Source organism: Erythrolamprus reginae, chromosome 7 (assembly GCF_031021105.1).
Source record: "Erythrolamprus reginae isolate rEryReg1 chromosome 7, rEryReg1.hap1, whole genome shotgun sequence".
Classification (NCBI taxonomy): domain Eukaryota; kingdom Metazoa; phylum Chordata; class Lepidosauria; order Squamata; family Dipsadidae; genus Erythrolamprus; species Erythrolamprus reginae.
Genome location: NC_091956.1, coordinates 11,102,018 through 11,123,422, shown reverse-complemented (window position 1 = coordinate 11,123,422; position 21,405 = coordinate 11,102,018). Strand labels below are relative to the sequence as shown.

Here is a 21,405-nt window from a genome sequence, read left to right as displayed (position 1 = left end):
AGAATAATGAAATAAAGGAAGAGAAGTTGGAAGGGACCTTGGAGGTCTTCTTAGTCCAGGGGTAGTCAAAGTGGGCTCTTCTAGGACATGTGGACTTCAACTCCCAGAATTCCTGAGCTACCATGATTGGTTCAGGAATTCTGGGAGTTGAAGTCCACAAATCATAGAAGAGCCAACTTTGCCTAGTCCAACCCTCTGTATCATTTCAAACAAATGGCTGCCCGGCCTCTTCTTAAAAACTTCCAGTGTTTGAAGCAACTTCTGAAAGCAAGCCGTTGAATTGTCTTCACTGTCAGGAAGTTTCCCTTTTAATTCCAACTTGCTTCTCTCTTTGTTTAGTTTCCACCCATTGCTTCTTGTTTTACCCTGTGGGGCTTTGGGAGAAATACGCTTTATTTATTAGAAATAGGGCTATGTATTGCTGTGATGCTGCCCGTTCTTTGCAAAAACAAACAAACAAACAAACACCAAAGCGCCTTTTTTTTTTTTGCACTGAGTAAAAAAAAAAAAGCAACCCGGGCAGAATTGATAAAGGGGAACCGCTTGCTGAGGAGACGCGCATGCGCGACCCCCGCCCCTCCCTCCCAGCTTGGCGCATGCGCGTCTCCTCAGCAAGCGAGCTGAGGCGGAGAAAAAAGGCGGCTGGATGGCGGCCGTTGCCGGCGGGATCCGGCAGCAGCGGCGGCGGGGAGCTTGCCTTGAAGGCGGCTGAAGCGATGGCGGGCCCGGGCCGGACCACTCCGCCGGGGCTGCTGCTTCTGCTGCTGGCACTGGTGGAGAGCGGCGGAGGCGTCGTCGTCGTGCCGGGGCTGCCCGCCGGGTGCAAGCAGGACGGAGGAGGAGGAGGCGGCGGCGGGGGTCGCCCGCGGGGCGGCAAGGCCCCTCCGTCGGCCGGGGAGAAGGTGGTGTGCAGCAGCCTGGCGCTGGCCCACGTCCTGCCGCCCGCCGCCTTCCCCGAGAGGACCGTCAGCCTGTGAGTAGCCGCGCGGCGGAGGGGGTGGGGGGCTGTGTTCAGTGCGCATGCGCCCATCCTCTCTTTCCCCCCTCCCCCGCCCCCTTTGTCCTCAGTCCCCTTTGGAGCCTGTGGCGGGACGGCCTCGACTTACGGTGGTCCGCTTAAGGACCGTTCGCTGGCCTGGTTCCCTCCCCCCACTTGAGTCCTCGAGTTACGACGATTCGGTTAGTGACCGTTCAATAGGATGCAGCTCCCTTCTTAGAGGCGGTCCTTGAGCTACAGCAGTTCACTTAGTGACCGTTCACTGGCCTGGTGACACCTCGAGTTATGGGTCCATCTGCTTAGTGACCATTCAGTGGGATGCAGCCCTTCCTTGGCCCACACTCCCTTCTTAGAGGCGGTCCTCAAGTTACAATGGTCTGCTTAGTGACCGTTCACTGGGATGCAGCCCTTCCTTGGTCTTGCCCACCCCCCCTCCCTTCTTAGAGGCGTCCTCGACTTGCAATGGTCTGCTTAGTGACCGTTCACTGGCCTGATTCCCCTGTTGACTCCTTGAGTTACAATGGTTCAGTTAGTGACCGTTCAATGGAATGAAATCCTTCCTTGCCCCCCCTCCCTTCTTAGAGGCAGTCCTCGAGTTGCAACGGTCTGCTTAGTGACCATTTACTGGCCTGGTCTCCCCGTGACTCCTCAAGTTACAATGGTCTGCTTAGTGAGATAGGATGCAGCCCTTCCTTGGCCTAGATTATCCCCTTGATTCCCTTCTTAGAAGCAGTTTGGTCAGTGACCATTCAATGCGATGCAGCCCTTCCTTGGCCTTGGTCCCCCCCCCCCGACTCCCTGAAAAGGCTACATTGCCTTGAACGGTCACTATGCGAACTATTGTAAATTGGGGACCACCTCTAAGAAGGGAGTCAAGGGGGAATCCCGCCCAAGGAAGGGCTGCATCGCATTGAACAGTCACTAAGCAGACTATAGTAAGTTGAAGACCGCCTCTGAGAAGGGGTGAAAGAGCTACATCGCCTTGAACGGTCCTCGCTTTACAACAGTTCGCTTAGTGACCATTCAAGGCGATGTAGCCCTTTCATGGGCTGGGTCCTCACCTTCACTCCCTAAAGGTAGTCCTCGAGTTACAACGGTCTGCTTAGTGACCGCTCAAGGCGATGTGGCCCTTTCATTGCCTGAATTCCCTCCCTCTCCCCTTTACTCTCTTTTTATAGGCGTTTCTCAACTAAGCAGTTGAGTGACCGTTCAGGGTGATGCAACCCTTCCTCGGCCTGGTTCCTTCCATTGGCTCTCTTCTTAGAGGTGGTCCTCAACTTACAGCAATCCACTTATTGACCGTTCCAGGCGATGCAGCCTTTCCTTGGGCTGGGTGCCTTGACTGCCTTAAGAGTTTTTTTCAGAGCCGATGTAAAACTGGGAACAGTCCCTAAGCGAAATGTTGTTAGGCAGTTCTTGACTTATAAAGTTTCATTGAGTGACCAAAGTTACAACAGCACTTGAAAAAGTGATGTAGGTCCATTTTTCACACTTAAAGACCATTGCAGCCTCCGGGGGCGGTGACATGACCAAAATTGAGATGCTCGTCAACCAGTCCACACTGATGGCCATTGCAGACTGCTTTTGCGACCCTCCGACTGGCAACGTCCGTGCGGGCGAAGCCACTTAATAAACGGGTTACTAACTGAACAACTGTGTGATCCATTTAACAACTGGGACAAGAAGAGTCGTAAAATGGAGCCAAACTCACTTAATGCTAGCAATATTTGGCCTCAGCTGTGGCCATCAACGTCAATAGCTAGATTAAGGTCTAAGAAGGTGTTAAAAAATGACAAATTAAGGAAAGTCATTTTAATAGCAAAAAAGCTTTTCCATTTAATTTTTTTTAAATACACATTAAAACATTGGACATAGTGCAACCTTCCTAGCATTATCTTTCCCATGCATGCTAAAATATAAGAGAAGTATCATATATACCTTACTGCTTAAATACATTTAGTCTGTTCAGTATTTACATGTATAAAGACTTCTATCGGTGTTAATTTTAAATTTGTCTTATGCAATTTCATTCTATTGTAATCAGTTACATAACTTTTAATTCTCCTTTCAATCAGTCCTAGTTATTTCTTGTTTTAGGTCCCTCCTTTCTGTTCCAACCATTGATAAAATTTGTTCCATAACTCATAATATTGTGTCTCGCCTTTATTTTTCAGTTTCCATTTCAGTGCAAATCAGAATTTTCTTGATCACTTTACCTTCTAGGGAGATTTCCCTGTTTTTCCAGTTTAGGGCACAGACAATAGTTATGATATGTTATATATTATTGCATTATAATTTATTATAATGTATCTATTATTAATTAGATTACCCCTTTAATATATTTCTCATTTATAATTCCCAATAGGAATAATTCTGTGTTAAATTCTATTTTCTGTCCAGTTAACTCAACTGGCTATACAGTATTTGAATTTCTCCCCTATATTTCTTTGCTTTTTTAACCTGACCACCACGTATGATAATATGTGCAAAAGGGCTTTTCTAAAGACCGTGTAAGATTTTTCAATTGAAAGAAGATCTCTGTAGTGTAGGTATTCCTTGACTTATCAGAGCCATTGTAACTTCAGACGGTTACTAAATAACCATTGAGTTTGGGCGGCATAAAAGTCGAATTAATAAATAAGTGAGGACTTCCTGTAATAATATTTTGGATTCATTCCTTTCCTTGATGCTCAACTTGACTTTTTCTTCTTGTGCCATATAGCCATATAGATTTTATCAGTTGTGGTTATTCAGTGGGCTGATATAATCGTGGAAACAATAAGATAGAATTTACACAGTACTTAAAATTCCCAATGCAAAGGTCGGATTCACAAAACAGTCCCAATAACTGCAGCAAGGTTCACAGTTCCAGTTTCCAGATTCTGCAGCTGAATTACAATAAATGTTAAGGATGTGTGTGAAACAGTACAAAGTATTAGTATATATATTAGCAAAATGATTCTGTTAATTTCTGAAGGGCTAGTGCCCTGCTAGGTTTGTAGTACAGTTTTTATTTTTATTTTAAAATAGATTAGGGAAGTAAAAACTGTTGGAAGCAGTCTTGAGCTTTGCAAATATGTCTTTTAAAAGATTCCACAGCTGCAATAAAGTTTCCTCTTGGCTCCTGATGCTTAAAAGCATGGAAATGGAAGTTCCAAGAAACGGAACAAGTCACCAATTATTTGACCTTTGCTGTTGGTCCAACTTTTGTGAAGGCATCTTCAGTTGGTCACACCATCCCCCAGAAGAATTGTTTATTTTTTATTTTTTTATTTATTTCATTTTTATTTATTTGTCAAGTATGTATTGGTAGTATACAAAGAAATAACACTTTTTATATACATGATATTGGTACTAATAAGAGAAAAACTTAGGTCAGGGACGGTTACTGACCTCTTGGGAATCAGGAGAGGTCAACAGTGGACAGTCTAAGAGTAAAGTTTTGGGGGTCAGGTGATGATACCACAGAGTCAGGTAGTAAGTTCCATGCATCAACTACTCGGTTACTAAAGTCATGTTTCCTGCAGTTGAGTTTGGAGCAGTTTACTTTGAGTTTGTATCTGTTGTGTGCTCGTGTGTTGTTGTGGTTGAAGCTGAAGTAGTCATTGACAGGAAAGATGTTGTAGCAGATGGGCTATGCTTAGGTCGTGTTTATGGCAACGTAGCTCTAAGCTTTCTAAACATGGGATTGTGAGTCTAGTTGCATAGGGAATTCTGTTGTGAATGGAGGAGTGGAGGGCTCTTCTAGTAAAGTATCTCTGGACATTTTCTAGGGTGTTTATGTCCAAAATGCAGTGTGGTTTCCAGACAGATGAGCTGTATTCAAGGATTGGTCCGACAAAAGTTTTATATGCTCTGGTTAATAGAGTGACATTACCGAGGATGAAATTAATATCTTTAGGGACACAGCCATGTTGTTTCCTCAGCAACTTTGATGTAACCTAGCCTGCCATTGCCATTTTGTGAGGTTTTTATTTTTTCCAGTTTGGCCTTTTGATCCCTTGGTCGTTCCCATCCAACCAGATTCTACCCCAGTCAGTTTCCTTGATTTATCTTGATCAGCTTAAACGCTGCTACTTCCTCTCTAAAACTGCTTTCATATCTTTGGTGCTGATGCCCTTTCCTATGAGTGAAAGAAGTGCATTTTCCTGTTATTCCCCTGAACCTGTTTGTTTTCTTCTTGGTAATTAAAACTTTAGAGCAGGTATGTCTGACCTACATCCCTGGACAGCTATTAACGTGGCCCCACAAGGTGTAATAAAAAGGAAGTTTTATCAGGACTCAGTAGGCAAACAAAAACTGCCAAACCCAGTCTAAACAATCGGCTAGGCGATAAGCCAACCGTATTATAATATATTTTGTATGCGGCCCAACACAATACTTCTTCAAACAAGGCAACCCAGGCAAGCCAAAAAGTTGGATGCTTTAAAGTGAGCCAGCTTTAATAATGCAACAATGTGTGCACAAGAAGCATAGCTCCAGTTGGCAATGTTTTATAGCCAGTGAGAAAATAGTTGGGCTTCTTACGCTCCCTGGTTTACTTTTGAGATTCATATGTAGGTGGCTGTATTGTAGCCATTGCATCTGTGCCACAGATCCTGAACCACAATAGTTTGGAAGTACAGTGGTCCCTCGATTTTCGCGGGTTCGAACTTCGCGAAACGGCTATACCATGGTTTTTCAAAAATATTAATTAAAAAATACTTTGCTGTTTGTTTCCCTATACCACAGTTTTTCTCGCCCAATGACGTCATACAGCATCGCCAAACTTTCATCCGCCTTTAATAAATGGTTTTTTTAATAAACTTTAATAAATAAACATGGTGAGTAATAATCTAAATGGTTGTTAAGGGAATGAGAAATGGCAGTTTAGGGGTTTAAAGTGTTAAGTGAAGGCTTGTGATACTGTTCATAGCCAAAAATAGTGTATTTACTTCCGCATCTCTACTTCGCGGAAATTCGACTTTCGCGGGCGGTCTCGGAACGCAACCCCCGCGAAAATTGAGGGAACACTGGAGTTTAAAATGGTTTGTTTTCAACCTTTTAGTATCATTTATGAGATGTACTGTACTGTGGAGATTACATATTAATGGCTGCTGGGTGACAATGCTAGGGTGGAGGTTTTGGCTATGTTTTGGTCATTTTTGTATTGGGAACCATCAAGAATTCTCTGGGATTACAGCACAATACAAATATAAATAAACATGGATTGTAATATGGATTCTTTATATTTTGAACCATGCTTTGTTTGGTCCAGAACCAAATACAGTGGTAGGTCTACTTAAGAATGCCTCTACTTAATAATTTTTCTAGATAAGAACCTGGTGTTGAAGATTTTTTTGCCTCTTCTTAAGAACCATTTTCTACTTAAAAACCCGAGCCCGGAAAATTTTTCCAGGAAATTTGAGAGCGACACGAAGACCTGGCCAGTTTCCTGCCATTTCTCCTTTAATCCCAGCCATCTCGGGCTTTTCTGGGCTGCCAGAGGAGCCTTTCGATGACACTTAAGGAGACTTTGGCAGTCCAGAGTGAACAAAGCATTTTCCTTTCTCTAGGCGCTTGGAGAGGAAATAAACCTCTGCCAGCCCCCAGAGAAAAGAAACACTCCCTTCACTCTGGGCAGTGACTGTCCTCCTCCTCTTCTTCCCCCTCCTCCTCCTCCTCCCACCCAAATTCCGAGCTTTTATTTCTATCCTAATGGGTTTGCATGCACTATTTGCTTTTACATCGATTCCTATGGGAAAAATTGCTTCTACTTACAAACTTTTCTACTTAAGAACCTGGCCACGGAACGAATTAAGTTCTTAAGTAGAGGTACCACTGTATTCAAGTAAAACTTCTCTTTTATTTCTGTGGTATGCTGCTTGCATTCTGCTGTACCATGGTGCGGATCCTTATCAATAATTCTGTTCCCTTGTTCTAATATCCCGTTGTGCTTTTTTTAAAAAAAACATTTGTGCCAGCTTTTAGTAAAGCAAACTCTTTTGCTTTACTAAAATGTTAAGCTATTCAAAAAGACTACTATCAGAATTGAGAAATGATTAAATTACTTAAGAATGCATAAATCTTTATAAAACGTTAAGATTAAACGTTAATCTTAATATTTAAGAATTTTTAAAACTTACAGTAATTGGTGAAGCAGAAATTTTAGTAGCCCCATTCTTTTCCATTGTTGTTAGCAAGTAATAAAAACCGTCATTATTTCCATTTGACTTTTAAAACATTACTTTTCAATGTAACCTTTACTTGATTTCCCATATGGCTGAAAAAGTTTGAAGCAGTTATGTGTAAGGGCAGTTTATCTGCCTTACCAAAAGGAAGGAGATGAATCCAATTCTGTGGAGAACAAGAAAAGAAGGCATCGTTGTTATATAGACTTTGGCTTTACGATCGCATTGTGGTAGCCTTCGAAATCATAAGCTGCGAGTTAATTTATATTAAATTTAGGCACTTGTAATTGCCAAGTTAACATAGTTTTAGTGCCGTCATCCCTTAGACTTTGGTCTAACTAACTCCATGGCAAAATTTACTGACTTCTATCCAAAGGTGGCCAGTAATAGTAAATTTTAAAAGTTGTGGGGTATATTGGAGAGAAATTGCGGGGAGAAATCAGTCCCATCAGGAGTGAGGAGGTGGATGTTGGAGACTCCATTAGAGAGTCTGCATTGGTTGCCGATCAGTTTCCAGTCACAATTCAAAGTGCTGGTTATGACCTATAAAGCCCTTCATGGCACCGGACCAGATTATCTCAGGGACCGCCTTCTGCTGCACGAATCCCAGCGACCAGTCAGGTCCCACAGAGTGGGCCTTCTCCGTGTCCCGTCAACTAAACAATGTCGTTTGGCGGGTCCCAGGGGAAGAGCCTTCTCTGTGGCGGCCCCCACCCTTTGGAACCAACTCCCCCCAGAGATTAGAATTGCCCCCACCCTCCTCGCCTTTCGTAAACTTCTTAAAACCCACCTCTGCCGTCAGGCATGGGGGAACTGAGATATTCTTTCCCCCTGGGCCTTTACAATTTACGCATGGTATGTCTGTATGTATGTTTGGTTTTTGTAATAAGGGTTTTTTTGGTTATTTTAGTATTGGATTGGATTGTTACATGCTGTTTTTATCATTGTTGTTAGCCGCCCCTAGTCTACGGAGAGGGGCGGCATACAAATCCAATAAATAAATAAAAATAAATAAATAAATAAATAGAGAAGCAAAGATCAGAAGCCAGTACAAAATTGAAGCAAAGCAGAAATGTGAGATTCAGGAAAGCACCATAGGTGGCCTTCCAAAGGATAATGACTGTCCCCCATTACAAAGGACCCTTCCCTCCCAAACACACACACACACACACACACTGAAAAGATGATCAACCTTTCAAACTTAGAACAGCCACACACTTGTGAATGCACAATTGATGACTCACTTTTCCAACTCTTGAGTGTTATTTGTGATAGTTTTCAGCATTTAGTCCAGGTATCTATCCAATAAAAAGCAAACAAAACCTCCCATTGGAGAAAATTGATTTATGACCGTCTTAACAATGGCTGCAAAACATATCTGGCCACATAGTGCCTCGACTTAACAACTGCAATTCCGGCCTCAATTCTGCAGCAATAGTCGTAAGTGTGAGAAACAGTTGTAAGGTGTCTCTCTCCCCCCCCCCCCCTACCTTGTAACTTGAAAAGGCCACTAAGCAATCGGTTTTAAGTTGAGGGTGACCTAAAATTAAGATCTGGTGTGCTAAGCCTTTTGAAATGGAGAATGTGCCAGTTCTCTCAATCTCATGTATCTCCTTAAAATGCCACTATTTCCCTCTCATTCTTTTTTTGTTGAAAAGTAGCCATTGATGGCATTTGCAGTTAGGGAGAACTTTCAAACATGATTTCTGGGTGTGAGACCTGCAGAATACAAAAAGAAAACTCTTTAAAAATAATTATTACCAGTACCTTTCTATTCCAGGGATTTTCCACTGGGGCTGTGGATACAACATAACTACTTGTATTTAGTAGTAGTAGAATAGTAGTATGCTACTAGTAGATTTTATTTTAAACAGGATTGTCTTCCAGAATCCTGCCCCTCACTTCTTCCCTTTTCCTTAGCTATTGTATAATTTGAAAGGATGGTAGGGTAGGTTCCAATAGCAGAACCTGCCCACAAGTAATGTTTACACAAAAATAAGATTGTGTGTGGACATATTTAGATTTTGAATTTATACTGTAAACATTGGCGAATTGCATTTAAAATTAGAGCTGTGGAGATCTGTGAAGGTTTTATTTTTTCTCATTATGTTTCTTTCACAGTTTTTGCTGGAATTCTTCCCAAAAAAATATTTGCTTTAGAAAGCTTTCCATGTGGCCACTGTTTTCTTTGAGAAAGTTCTCTGCTTGTACATGTGGCTGTGTATTTTCTTAGGGAAAGGCTTCTCTGCAATGGTGTGATATATATATCCTCAGTTGTTATTAATAGCGGCTGCTGTTGAGAAAAGTTTTTTTGGGATTTATAGTAGTCATACAGTACAATTTCTTCCGTCTTGCTCTTCATTCATATCACCAATTTTACACGGAGTTCCTCTATTAAGGAAAACTATGTCTGGATTACTTCAGATGTATTGATTTTTAAAAATATGTATTTAAATGCTTTTATGAAAATAACCTTTGGTTCTAAAGTTAATTTGCATAAAACTTTAAAAGGTGTAAAATAATAAGATTAGGTTTTTTATCTCTAAGCTTGTGTTCTTGATTCTTCTAAAAGTCACCTACTACTATAAATACAGCATAACTGTTCAAGCAGTTTTAGTAATGCCTGTTGAAAAATGTACTTTTCTATTGTTTGCTTAACTGGAGGAAAACTGTTTTTTTCCCTTTCTTTAAGTGGTCTTACTCTTCTAAGTTGAAATCTGTCCAAACCACTTCTACCCTTGCTATTTTCATATTGCATATGTGTGACTGAGAATAAATGAAAGGGGCAAAGTAAATGAAAAAAATTCTACTTCCCTTCTGTCTTTCCTTATGTCTTTTAAGAATTTAGTAGGAGTCTTGGGTGGGCTAAGAGATCATGGTTAATCATATCATATGCACCCCTTAAATTACATAATTGCTTTTATATTTATTCCCCTATTTCATGTATGAGATTTAAAATTGGGAGAAAGGAATGAAACCAAATGCCTTTGCAAACTGCTAGAATACTGTTAAAGGACTTTTCTTATAAATGGATTTTCTTTTTGCATTATAGAATTCTGAGCAACAATAAGATATCTGGCTTGAAGAATGGGTCCTTTGCTGGACTAAGCCTTCTGGAACGATTGTAAGTTTTTACAATTATATGGCTTAGTATTCTTAAAAGTTAAAATCCTCCCATCGTTAAATGCATTTAATTAAACTTGTTCAAACAAAATATTCCAGCAGAAGTACTTAAATAACTAGGGTTCCTACCAGGCATATTTTATAGCATGCAATTAATTGCTTCAGAAAGTGTCTCTCCCCCCAAAAAAACCACCCCCACCTGTTTGGGTGAATATTTCCAAAGATGGTCTTTAAAGCATGTTATCCAATGCATGTGTAGTTATAAATAAACCATATGCATCTACAACAGTAAGAAAAAAATGTGAACCACAGTGGTTCTCAACCTTCTTAATGCCGCGACCCCTTAATACAGTTTCTTGTGTTGTGGTGACCCCCAACCATAAGCCGAGCACCAATTCTCCCAACAGAGCTTGAAGCTGATTGGCAGGAAGATCAGAGGGACACCCCCACTGTAAAGACCTGATTGGTTCGGATTGTAAAAATATGTTCCAAGGCGCCCGAATAGAAGCTTTAGTTCCTAACACCAGGGGAAATTTCTCTTTTCCCATGTTCTTAGGTGACCCCTTTGAAATGGTCGTTCGATCCCCAAAGGGGTCCCGATCCCCAGGTTGTGAACCACTGCTTTAGAACTATTTGCTGTCCTGTGATTTTCCATTTGATCTAAGTCCTTTTACTAAGGGAACAGTCTTGGTTCTGGTTAAACAGACGGAACCAAAAACTGTTCTGCCAGGTTGATGGAAACAAATAATGTTCCAGTTAAGAGCGATCCCTGTGAGAAAGGAAAGGGATGGTTGGTCTAGTCAGATCATTTTCTGTGTAGAAAATGCAGCTTGCACTATGCAATTTGCAGGTTTGGAAAGTTGTAAGACGTTTGCAATATGGAAGGTTGCAAGACAACTCTGACATCATCCGATGTCTGTGTTCGTGAGACGCCTTGCAGGAGAACAACAAACAAGAGTGGTATTATGAGCCGCCCCAAGTCTTCGGAGAGGGGCGACATACAAATCTAGTAAATTATTATTATTGTTGTTGTTGTTGTTGTTGTTATTATTATTATTATTATTATTATTATTATTATTATTATTATTGGAAGCCATTGGTCAGGCAACCAGTGGACTTCAGAGTACACATTTTCCCACTCGTCCCGTTTTTCTGAAAAGTTACCTGGTTATTGGAACAGTATTCTGTGGGCAATTAAAGTGGAAATGGAGCTTTCTGGCATTCATAAGAAACATTGTTTGCAGAAATCAAAACTCTTGATAACAAGGAGGGGAATTTGGCAGCTGCTTTGTTGCCTTTGGGCCCAGATGGACCTGGAGGGTGAAAAATATAGCAGATTCTGGATTGTTTCACCAAGTTTCCCTGGGATTTCCTAATTTTATGACTGGAACCATGACTCAATTAAATTCCTAAGTGGAATCACTTGGCCAAACTCAGACGTGGGCTCCTTATATGGAGTGGCAATCAGTGGTGAAATGTGGCAATCGGTAGTGAAATTCAGCACACTAGTAAGGTGGGATGTTTTGAATAAGGCATTGTATAAACCTAAGCAATTATCCATCCCTTATTAAGACTTTCTCTAATAACACTTATGATCCTTGAATGCTGTTTTTCCCTGCTTATTCAACATCAAAAATGCTATAAATGTTTCTATTCTTCCTGCTTTTAAGAGAACTTTGACTTTTCTTTTTCATTTTAAATTCCTAGCAATTAGACCACATAAGTAATCATTAAAATAATAGGTGGAAGCAATGTATTATGTAATTAAAGACTGCATGTGTTTTAAGGAAAGGAATCAGAATGCATATCTTAAAATGAAATATTTTTTTTGCTGTATGCTGAACATTTAGTGTGTTTTTTCCTGGCTGAATAAATGAATAAAGAGCCTACTGCCTTTTGGCTGTTAGACAGCCTTTCTTTCTTTCTTTCTTTCTTTCTTTCTTTCTTTCTTTCTTTCTTTCTTTCTTTCCTTCCTTCCTTCCTTCCTTCCTTCCTTCCTTCCTTCCTTCCTTCTTTCTTTCTTTCTTTCTAACAGCTTTCCATTAATTAGTCAACTGGAATGCCTGCTGTTTGGCTTCATAGTTTGCTCAAGTGAGAATTGATTGTAATCTACTTCAGGAAATGCACTAATTAATGTAAGTCTTTAGTGATACAAGGGTGTGTTTTTATAGATCTTTTATGTGCAGTACTATTGTGTAATTAATTCAGATAACTGATCATCTAGAGGGATTGGCATCTAATCTCACTGTAGGGCCACTTTGTGATTAAAAAGATAACTGAACGGAGATTCGTGACTCTTTCCGCTCGCATCCCACATACAGGAGGTCCCAAGGACCTTATTTTCTTCCAAGGGTCCAGATCTACAGTCAGATGTGTTTGGGAATGCTGCCAAGGACACACCTCAGTTAATAACACAGTTGTCTCTGTGCTATTACTTTGCTGCAACTCGGAGCTCAAGTCCCTTACAATCAAGGTTTCCCATCACAATTTCAAACTTGATAGCTAAGCCTTGGTCGCGATCATATCCAGAAGGTTGGTCACTGGAGGATAAGAGGGAAAGGCAAGAGATCCTAAAGCATTTGGTGATCGCCCCAATCCTATACCTGATAGAGTACCCCCGAGATGTTTTAAAATGTGATTTTGAATGAACTAATCACAGCATCATAATTAGGCAGTTGAGAAATTCTCAACAGAAATGACCCTGTTGAAATTTGAGGAGAAAAGGGATAGCTGGGTAGATTCATATGGGTTAGCAGACCATGCAGCATCTAGGAACCGTTTGCACTGCAGATATTGATTGTACAGTGGTACCTCTACCTACGAACGCCTCTACTTACAAACTTTTCTAGATAAAACCGGGTGTTCAAGATTTTTTTGCCTCTTCTCAAGAACCATTTTCCACTTAAAAACCCGTGCCTCCGAAACTGTAACCGGAAAGGCGGGGAGAAGCCTCTGTGTTGCCTCTCTAGGAATCTCCTGGCAGGAAGCAGGACTGGAAAAGGTGGGGAGAAGCCTCCGTGGGGCCTTTCTAGGAATCTCCTGGGAGGAAACAGGACTTCCACCCTCCCTGTGGTTCCTCCAATCGCACACATTGGCTTTTACATTGATTCCTATGGGAAAAATTGCTTCTTCTTACAAACTTTTCTACTTAAGAACCTGGTCACGGAATGAATTAAGTTCGTAAGTAGAGTTACCACTGTATGTGTATTCTATAGGTCCTTTTGAACAATTTTTTTTTTCAAGATAAGAACAAAAAATATTCTATATTTGTGGTTTAAATGTTGCATTCAATGTTTTACTCATGGGCTGTGCAGCAGGTGAAGCTAAGCAGAATCACACCAGATACCTATACAATTAAGCTAAGCATTTAAACTTAGCATTTTAGCTAAGAAGATGGAGCCCTGGATTGTCAGAATCCCCATCCATGTGGGAAGTTTCTCTGTAAAGAGGAATTGTACTTTTTCTTGGTTTAATCTGGATATATCTTTTAGAGACATCTTAATTATAAATGTAACAGGGCAGGTGCCAATGAGTAACCTAGATAAAAAGGTGTTCCATTATTTTGACTTTATATAGATATATAAAGTCCCAACTGTTTTTGTAGGGAAGCAGTCACAAGGTTATACTATTTCTGCTCTAATGTTCTTTCTAATTTCTGCAAGGTTATAACTATTCTGCGTTTCCTTTTTTCTTGAAACAGGGATCTCAAGAACAATCTCATTAGTGTGATAGATCCAGGAGCTTTTCTAGGACTTACATCCCTGAAAAGATTGTAAGTATTTACCTTATTGTAACTTGGACATAAATGAAATGCTGCAATAGAAAGGTTGGGGTAGCTGTAATCCACAAGCACCACTTGTAATGTCTAGTTAGCTTCAATTAAGCAGAAACCATTTTCTGTTTTAGAACATTTTGTATAATCTCCATTCAACTCCCCACTCGCGAATCCCTATTCCTGAAATGTATAGACCAGATTTCCCTTCTACAAGGTACTCTATAATAGATTTATTTTTATTTTTAATCTTTTCATATAGTGGCCACAGCAGTAGGGATTTTTTTTTAAAGCCACTACCAGAATTTCACTTTGCTGTTGTTGTAAATATGTTAATGCACAATTGTGTAGGTTAAAAGGGAATTTTGAATTCTTTTGTATACTGCTCAAAAAAATAAAGGGAACACTTAAACAACACAATATAACTCCAAGTAAATCAAACTTCAGTAAAATAAAACTATCCACTGAGCAAGTAACGCTGATTGAGAATCAATTTCACAGGCTGTTGTGCACATTCAACTTCGTACAGAACAAAGTATTCAGTGAGAATATTTCATTCATTCAGATCTAGGATGTGTTATTTGAGTGTTCCCTTTATTTGTTTGAATAGTGTAGTTTGTTTGTGTGTGTGTGTGTGTGTATGTGTTTTAAAAAAAAACCTCAGGTATTCCCTGAAATCTGAACATATTTTTCTGATGGCTCCCCCAGGGTAAAAGAGTTTAGAAAAGCTGAAATTGACACATTTTAAGACAAGTTTCAACTCTGTATATACTTAATGGAGAATAAACTGGGCTGGCATGTAGGATTTCCTGTAAATGCGATTTCTTCAAGGTCAATATATTCATCAGATTTTTCCATTTAAGTAGAATTAGTCTGAAAAAGTTCCTTGAGTTGATGCTTTACTTCTGGAGGCTGAATCTCCTTATGGACCTGTGCGATCTTTTTAGCGTGTTGTCTAAAACTGCCGGAGGGGCATCTTGGCTTTGGTTCTCCTGTGTTTGTATAAAATCATGCATGGGGTAGAAAAGGTGGATAGGAAACAATCCTTTTCTCTATCACTCAATTCTAGGACGAGGGGGCCCTCCCTAGAGCTCACAGGTAAGAAAATGAGGACAAATAAAGGAAAATATTTCTTCACCCAGAGGGTCCTTGATTGATGGAATTCACTTCCAGAAGAGGTCATGACAGCTGTCAGCCTTGACAGCTTCAAGGCAGGAGTAGACAGATTTATGGATGCCAAGTGTGTCATAGGTGGTGATTGAAATGTTGGTGAGGCAGGCAGGGTTCCCTTGGGTCCTATTTGTTGGGGGTCAAGAGAAAGGGAGTGTCTTGCCGTCTCTTTCTGCTCAAGATCCCCCTGGACAATTGGGGGGCCACTGTGGGACACAGAATGCTGGATTGCATGGGCTTGGGACCCATTCAGAAGGGCTCTTCCCAGGTTCTTAACAACAATAGTATTGGATTATACTGTACTGTTTTGTTACTGTTGTTAGCCGCCCCGAGTCTGCGGAGAGGGGCGGCATACAAATCCAATAAATAAAATAATAAAATAAAATAAACAACCTCCTGCCCTAGAAATTCTCTTGCAGTGCAGAGAAGATAGTGGGAAAAAGGCAGGTGACGGTTGCAACTTACCTCAGCTACCAGTGCTGCTGATGTGCGCGCGCATGTACACATGTCCAGCGGGTGCACATTGGAGCGAGATTTGGCTTTCTGTGCTTGCGCAGGAAGCAAATCTTGTGAGAAGGCGCACGGCCGCGCAAGATTCCAGTGATTTTTTTTGCTTCTGCGCATGCAGAATCTCGTGCACCCGCGCGTCCTCTTGAGATTTTGCTTCCTACGCATGTGAGAAGCCAAATCTCGCTCCAACATGTGCACACACACGCCGGTCACTCGGAGCTGTGGGCGCAGTTCCATTTTTGCTACCACAACACCATCCCCCCCCCTCCAGTCTAGGGTCCCCCCCTGGAAAGGGGTGCGAAGAGCAGGAAATGGGGTGACAGAAAGGTGAATTTACTGAATTCAGGTGATTAACTGATCTACTGCTCAAGGGGGGGGGGGGTTGGTCTAAGAGACCTCTGAGGCCTCTTCCAACAATCTACGTTCTAGGATCATTTAGATTCATTCATAATTTTTGATAAAGTTATCGCATGCGCGGCAGTTTTTCCGTATCTTTTCCTTCTTTTAACAGAGATTTAACAAATAACCAGATAGGATGCCTGAACGCGGAGATTTTTAAAGGATTGACAAACCTCATTAGACTGTAAGTGTTATTTTCGATCTATTTGTTGCTTCATTTTAAAAAAAAACTCCTAATGCTTAAAGCAAAATGTTTTGTTAAATAAAAAAAGGGTCTCTGTGCGTGTGTTGATGAGGAGGCTGCCTGGTTATTTTCTTTTGGTATGGAGAAAAGAGGCCTCGGGTGGACCAGAGAGAGAAACTTTCCAATGTTTTTCCTCTATAATTACCGGTGCTTCTCGATTTACAACAATTGTGTAACGTCATACCTCTAATACTACTAAAAAACAAATATCATTATATAGTTAAAAAAAACACTTATATCCCATTGATATACAGTGATACCCCGTCTTACAAACTTTAATTCATTCCGTGACGAGGTTCGTAAGTAGAAAAGTTCGTAAGATGAAACAATGTTTCCCATAGGAATCAATGTAAAAGCAAATAATGCATCCATACCCATTAGGAAAATCCAAACTTTAAGGCTTAAAAAAAAGTGGTGGGCGGACAAAGTGAAGGCTAACGGAGTGAAGACGGACAGCGAGGAGAAGCAAGGAAAGGAGGTCCTAACAAAGGCTAATGCCACCTCAAATTGCTCCCAAAATCACCTCTCCAAAAGCTTCCTATGCCACCTCAAATCGCTCCTAAAATCACCTCTCCCAAAGCTTCCTACGCACCAAATCGCTCCCTAAATCACCTCTCCAAAAGCTTTTAAATGACCTATACAGTGGTATCTCTACTTAAGAACGCCTCTACAGTGATCCCCCGCTCGTTGCGAGGGTTCCGTTCCAGGACCCCCCGCAACGAGCGGGTTTTCGCGAAGTAGCGCTGCGGAAGTAAAAACACCATCTGCGCATGTGCAGATGGTGTTTTTACTCCCGCAGCGCTAGCGAGGAGCCGAAGATTGGGGGCGGCGGGGCTGTTTTAAAATGTCGCCGCCGGCATGGGGGGCTTCCTAGCAGCCCCCCAAACCCGGGTTGGGGGTCCGGGGGGTGCTGGCAAGCCCCCCATGCCGGCGGCGACATTTTAAAACAGCCGCGCCGCGCTGGCTGTCGGCGCTTTTGAGCTGAGTCCCGGAGCGAATTCGCTCCGGGACTCAGCTCAAAAGCGCCGACAGCCAGCGCCGGCGAACGGCTTCTCCGCGCTGGCTGTCAGCGCTTTCGAGCTGAGTCCCGGAGCAAATTCGCTCCGGGACTCAGCTCAAAAGCGCCGACAGCCAGCGCCGGCGAACGGCTTCTCCGCGCTGGCTGTCGCCGCTTTCGATCTGAGTCCCGGAGCGAATTCGCTCCGGGACTCAGCCCCAAAGCGGCGACAGCCAGCGCCGGCGAACGGCTTCTCCGCGCCGGCTGTCGGCGCTTTTGAGCTGAGTCCCGGAGCGAATTCGCTCCGGGACTCAGCCCCAAAGCGCCGACAGCCAGCGCCGGCGAACGGCTTCTCCGCGCTGGCTGTCGCCGCTTTCGAGCTGAGTCCCAGCGAGGCGGTGGGCTGGGAGCCGCAGGTGAAAGGAGCTCGGGCATCGGAGCGCGGCGCCAGGCATTGTTCTCCGGACCCCGCCCGCAGCCTGGAGAGGGAAAGGGCCGCCGCGGGGCTGAGCGGGGCGGGGTCCGGAGAACAATGCCTGGCGCCGCGCTCCGATGCCCGAGCTCCTTTCACCTGCGGCTCCCAGCCCACCGCCTCGCTGGTTGGCTTCTCCTCCTGCTCAGCCTCGCCTCGGCCTTTGTGCGCGGCTTGTCCCGACAGCCCCCCACCCCAGCACTTTGAATCCAGCAGCTTCTGCTGGATACGGGCGGTGGGTGGGACGAGCGGCGCGGAAGCCAGGGGCTGTGGCAGCTCGCCCCCCCCATCGCCCGTATCCAGCAGAAGCGGCGGGATTCAAAGTGCTGGGGTGGGGGGTGTCCCGACAGCCCCCCACCCCAGCACTTTGAATCCTGCAGCTTCTGCTGGATACGGGCGGTGGGTGGGACGAGCGGCGCGGAAGCCAGGGGCTGTGGCAGCTCGCCCCCCCATCGCCCGTATCCAGCAGAAGCGGCGGGATTCAAAGTGCTGGGGTGGGGGGTGTCCCGACAGCCCCCCACCCCAGCACTTTGAATCCAGCAGCTTCTGCTGGATACGGGCGGTGGGTGGGACGAGCGGAGCGGAAGCCAGGGGCTGTGGCAGCTCGCCCCGCCCATCGCCCGTATCCAGCAGAAGCGGCGGGATTCAAAGGGATTCAAGGCTAACTTCTGCGCTTGGCTTGAGGACTCAGCTGGGAAGCGGCACGGGTGTTTTAAAAGGTCTCCGCCGGCATGGGGGGCTTCCTACCCCCCCCGAACCCCCAACCCGGGTTTGGGGGGGTGCTAAGAAGCCCCCCATGCCGGCGGAGACCTTTTAAAACACCCGTGCCGCTTCCCAACTGAGTCCCGAAGCCAAACGAACCCGGGTGGCCGGGCGAGCAGCGAGCAAATGGCGGGTGGCCGGGCGAAGGGCGGGCGAACGGAGGGCGAGCGGGTGCTGGGGGGGGGCTTCTCGCCCTCCCGCCAGCAAGAGGGGAAAGACCCAGGGAAGCCGCCCAGCAGCTGATCTGCCCGGCGGGGAACACCATCTACGCATGTGTGGCCATAGGAAAAAAGGGCACACATGCGCAGATGGTGTTTTTACTTCCGGGTTGAAAAATCGCGATGTAGCCCATTCGCAATGGTCGGGGACGCAATAACCGGGGGATCACTGTACTTACGAACCTTTCTAGATAAGATTTTTTTTGCCTCTTCCCAAGAACCATTTTCCACTTAGAGCCTCCAAAACTGTAACCGGAAAAGGCAGAGAGAAGCCTCCGTGGGGCTTCTCTAGGAATCTACTGGGAGGAAACAGGGCTGGAAAAAATGGGGAGAAGCCTCCGTGGGGTCTCTCTAGGAATCTCCTGGGAGGAAACAGGGCCGGAAAAGGCAGGGAGACGCCTCTGTGGGGCTTCTCTAGGTCCTAGGAATCTCCTGGGAGGAAACAGGGCCGGAAAAGGCATGGAGAAGCCTTTGTGGAGCCTCTAGGAATCTCCTGGAAGGAAACAGGGCCGGAAAAGGCAGGGAGAAACCTCCATGGGGCCTCTCTGAGAATCTATGGGAGGAAACAGGGGCGGAAAAGGCGGGGGAGAAGCCTCCGTGGGGCCTCTCTACAAATCTCCTGGGAGGAAACAGGGCCTCCACCCTTCCTGGGGTTTTCCCAGTCGCATGCATTACTGGCTTTTACATTGATTCCTATGTGAACAATTGCTTCTTCTTACAAACTTTTCTACTTAAGAACCTGGTCACGGAACAAATTATGTTAGTAAGTAGAGGTACCACTGTATTTCTAAATCTCACCGCTCTGTATTTCTTAATTTTATTTCATTCTTTTAATTTGCCAAAGTCAGGGGAAGCAAGATTCACTTAACGACCATGTTACTAATTCAACAACTGCGGTGATTCCTTTAACAGCTTTGGCAAGAAAAGTTGAAAAATGGGAGAGAACTCAATTAACATCTGTCTCACTCGTGGTTGTAAGTCGAGTATTACCTGTACTGAAGAAGGAATTTTTTATTCTCTTTTTTAGTATTAACTATCAAATTCTTCACATTCTGCCTCTGGCAGCTCTTTCTAAAGGTCTTGTTACCTGCATTGCAGTTCTTGGTCTCCCTTCCCATGTATTTTCAATGAATTAATACTTTAGGTTTGTATGCTGTATCTTAAGGTACTATTTAATCAAGCCCTTAGTCATACATTCAGAGATGCTGAGCTCCTGGGTTGACCCAGCCTGGTTTACAGCTATAGCACAAAATATGTAACCTAACTAACTCTTGTTAGGGACTGTGGGGTGTATACAAAGGCATCTTACATGACTTTCTGTGTAGTCAAAATTGGTAGAAATGTTATTCCGTCACTTTTGCTTTAAAATACACAGTGTGAAGTAGAAAATGATTATAGGCTTTGGGCTTTCATTTAATCTATGCAGCATTTCTGGTGCTACAATGCCTCCCGATATGCTTACGGCTCTACAGGTTTTCCATAACAAACACAGGGTGTCCAGCAAACCTGGAGATCAGGGAATTATCAGTGTTGGTTATGACCTTTAAAGCCCTTCATGGCACTGGACCAGAATATCTCCGAGACCGCCTTCTGCCGCACGAATCCCAGCGACCGATTAGGTCCCACAGAGTGGGCCTCCTCCGGGTCCCGTCAACTAAACAATGCCGGTTGGCGGGCCCCAGGGGGAGAGCCTTCTCTGTGGCGGCACCGGCCCTCTGGAACCAACTCCCCCCGGAGATCAGAACTGCCCCTACTCTTCCTGCCTTCCGTAAACTCCTTAAAACCCACCTTTGCCGTCGGGCATGGGGAAACTAAACATCTCCCCCTGGGCACGTTGAAGTTATATATGGTATGCCTGTATGTGTGTATGTTAGTATTGGGGATTTTCTTAAACTTATAATATTTTAATTAATTGGATTGTATTGGATTGTTTTTCACTTGTTGTGAGCCGCCCCGAGTCTTCGGAGAGGGGCGGCATACAAATCCAAATAATAAAATAAATAAATAAATAAATAAATAAATCGGCAGTTTGGGAAATATCAGGGAACTATCGGAATTTGGAAAAAAAAACTGGAATAAATCAGGAGGGAAACTATACTGTATTAAAATGTTTAAAAGTCAAGGGAAAATAATGTAAAAAAACCAGAACAACAGATTGCGCTGCCTGGCAGATTCAAGCAAAAATGAGCATAACTGTGGCAACAACTTGCTTCCTCAGCTACCGATATTTCTCCACGGCTTAGCTGTTTGGTATGACATCATCTACAATCGCGCAAGTTATAGGAAATGTCAGGGAAATATCAGGGAATTTCAAAATAGCTTTCCCCTGGATACCCTGCAAACATTAGAGGATTATAATTGTGGAAGTAGAACATATCAATTGAGAGTGCTCGTTCTTAACGATCCCAAACAGCATCATATAGATAGGCATTAATGAGCTTTGGGAGTCCCCAAATTGTCAAAATTACTAAAAAAATAAAATAAAAAAATCCCTCAGAGCCCAGACAGGACTGATTCTAAGCCCCATATATATTCTTGGCCCCTGAAAGGAGAGAAATCAACATGGAATTT

The 21,405-nt window shown here is 43.6% G+C and overlaps 1 protein-coding gene across 1 annotated transcript in view; it reads left to right on the top strand.

Annotated features, from left to right (window-relative positions):
* The first annotated feature begins 603 nt into the window (after nucleotides 1–603).
* Nucleotides 604–21,405, top strand: part of ADGRA3 (adhesion G protein-coupled receptor A3) — a 68,552-nt gene continuing 47,750 nt past the window's right edge. The window contains exons 1-4 of the mRNA XM_070756975.1: nucleotides 604–973; nucleotides 10,220–10,291; nucleotides 13,991–14,062; nucleotides 16,254–16,325. Of these exons, the coding sequence (XP_070613076.1) occupies nucleotides 717–973; nucleotides 10,220–10,291; nucleotides 13,991–14,062; nucleotides 16,254–16,325 (473 nt within the window). The 5' untranslated portion in view covers nucleotides 604–716. The remainder of the gene's footprint in view (nucleotides 974–10,219; nucleotides 10,292–13,990; nucleotides 14,063–16,253; nucleotides 16,326–21,405) is intronic.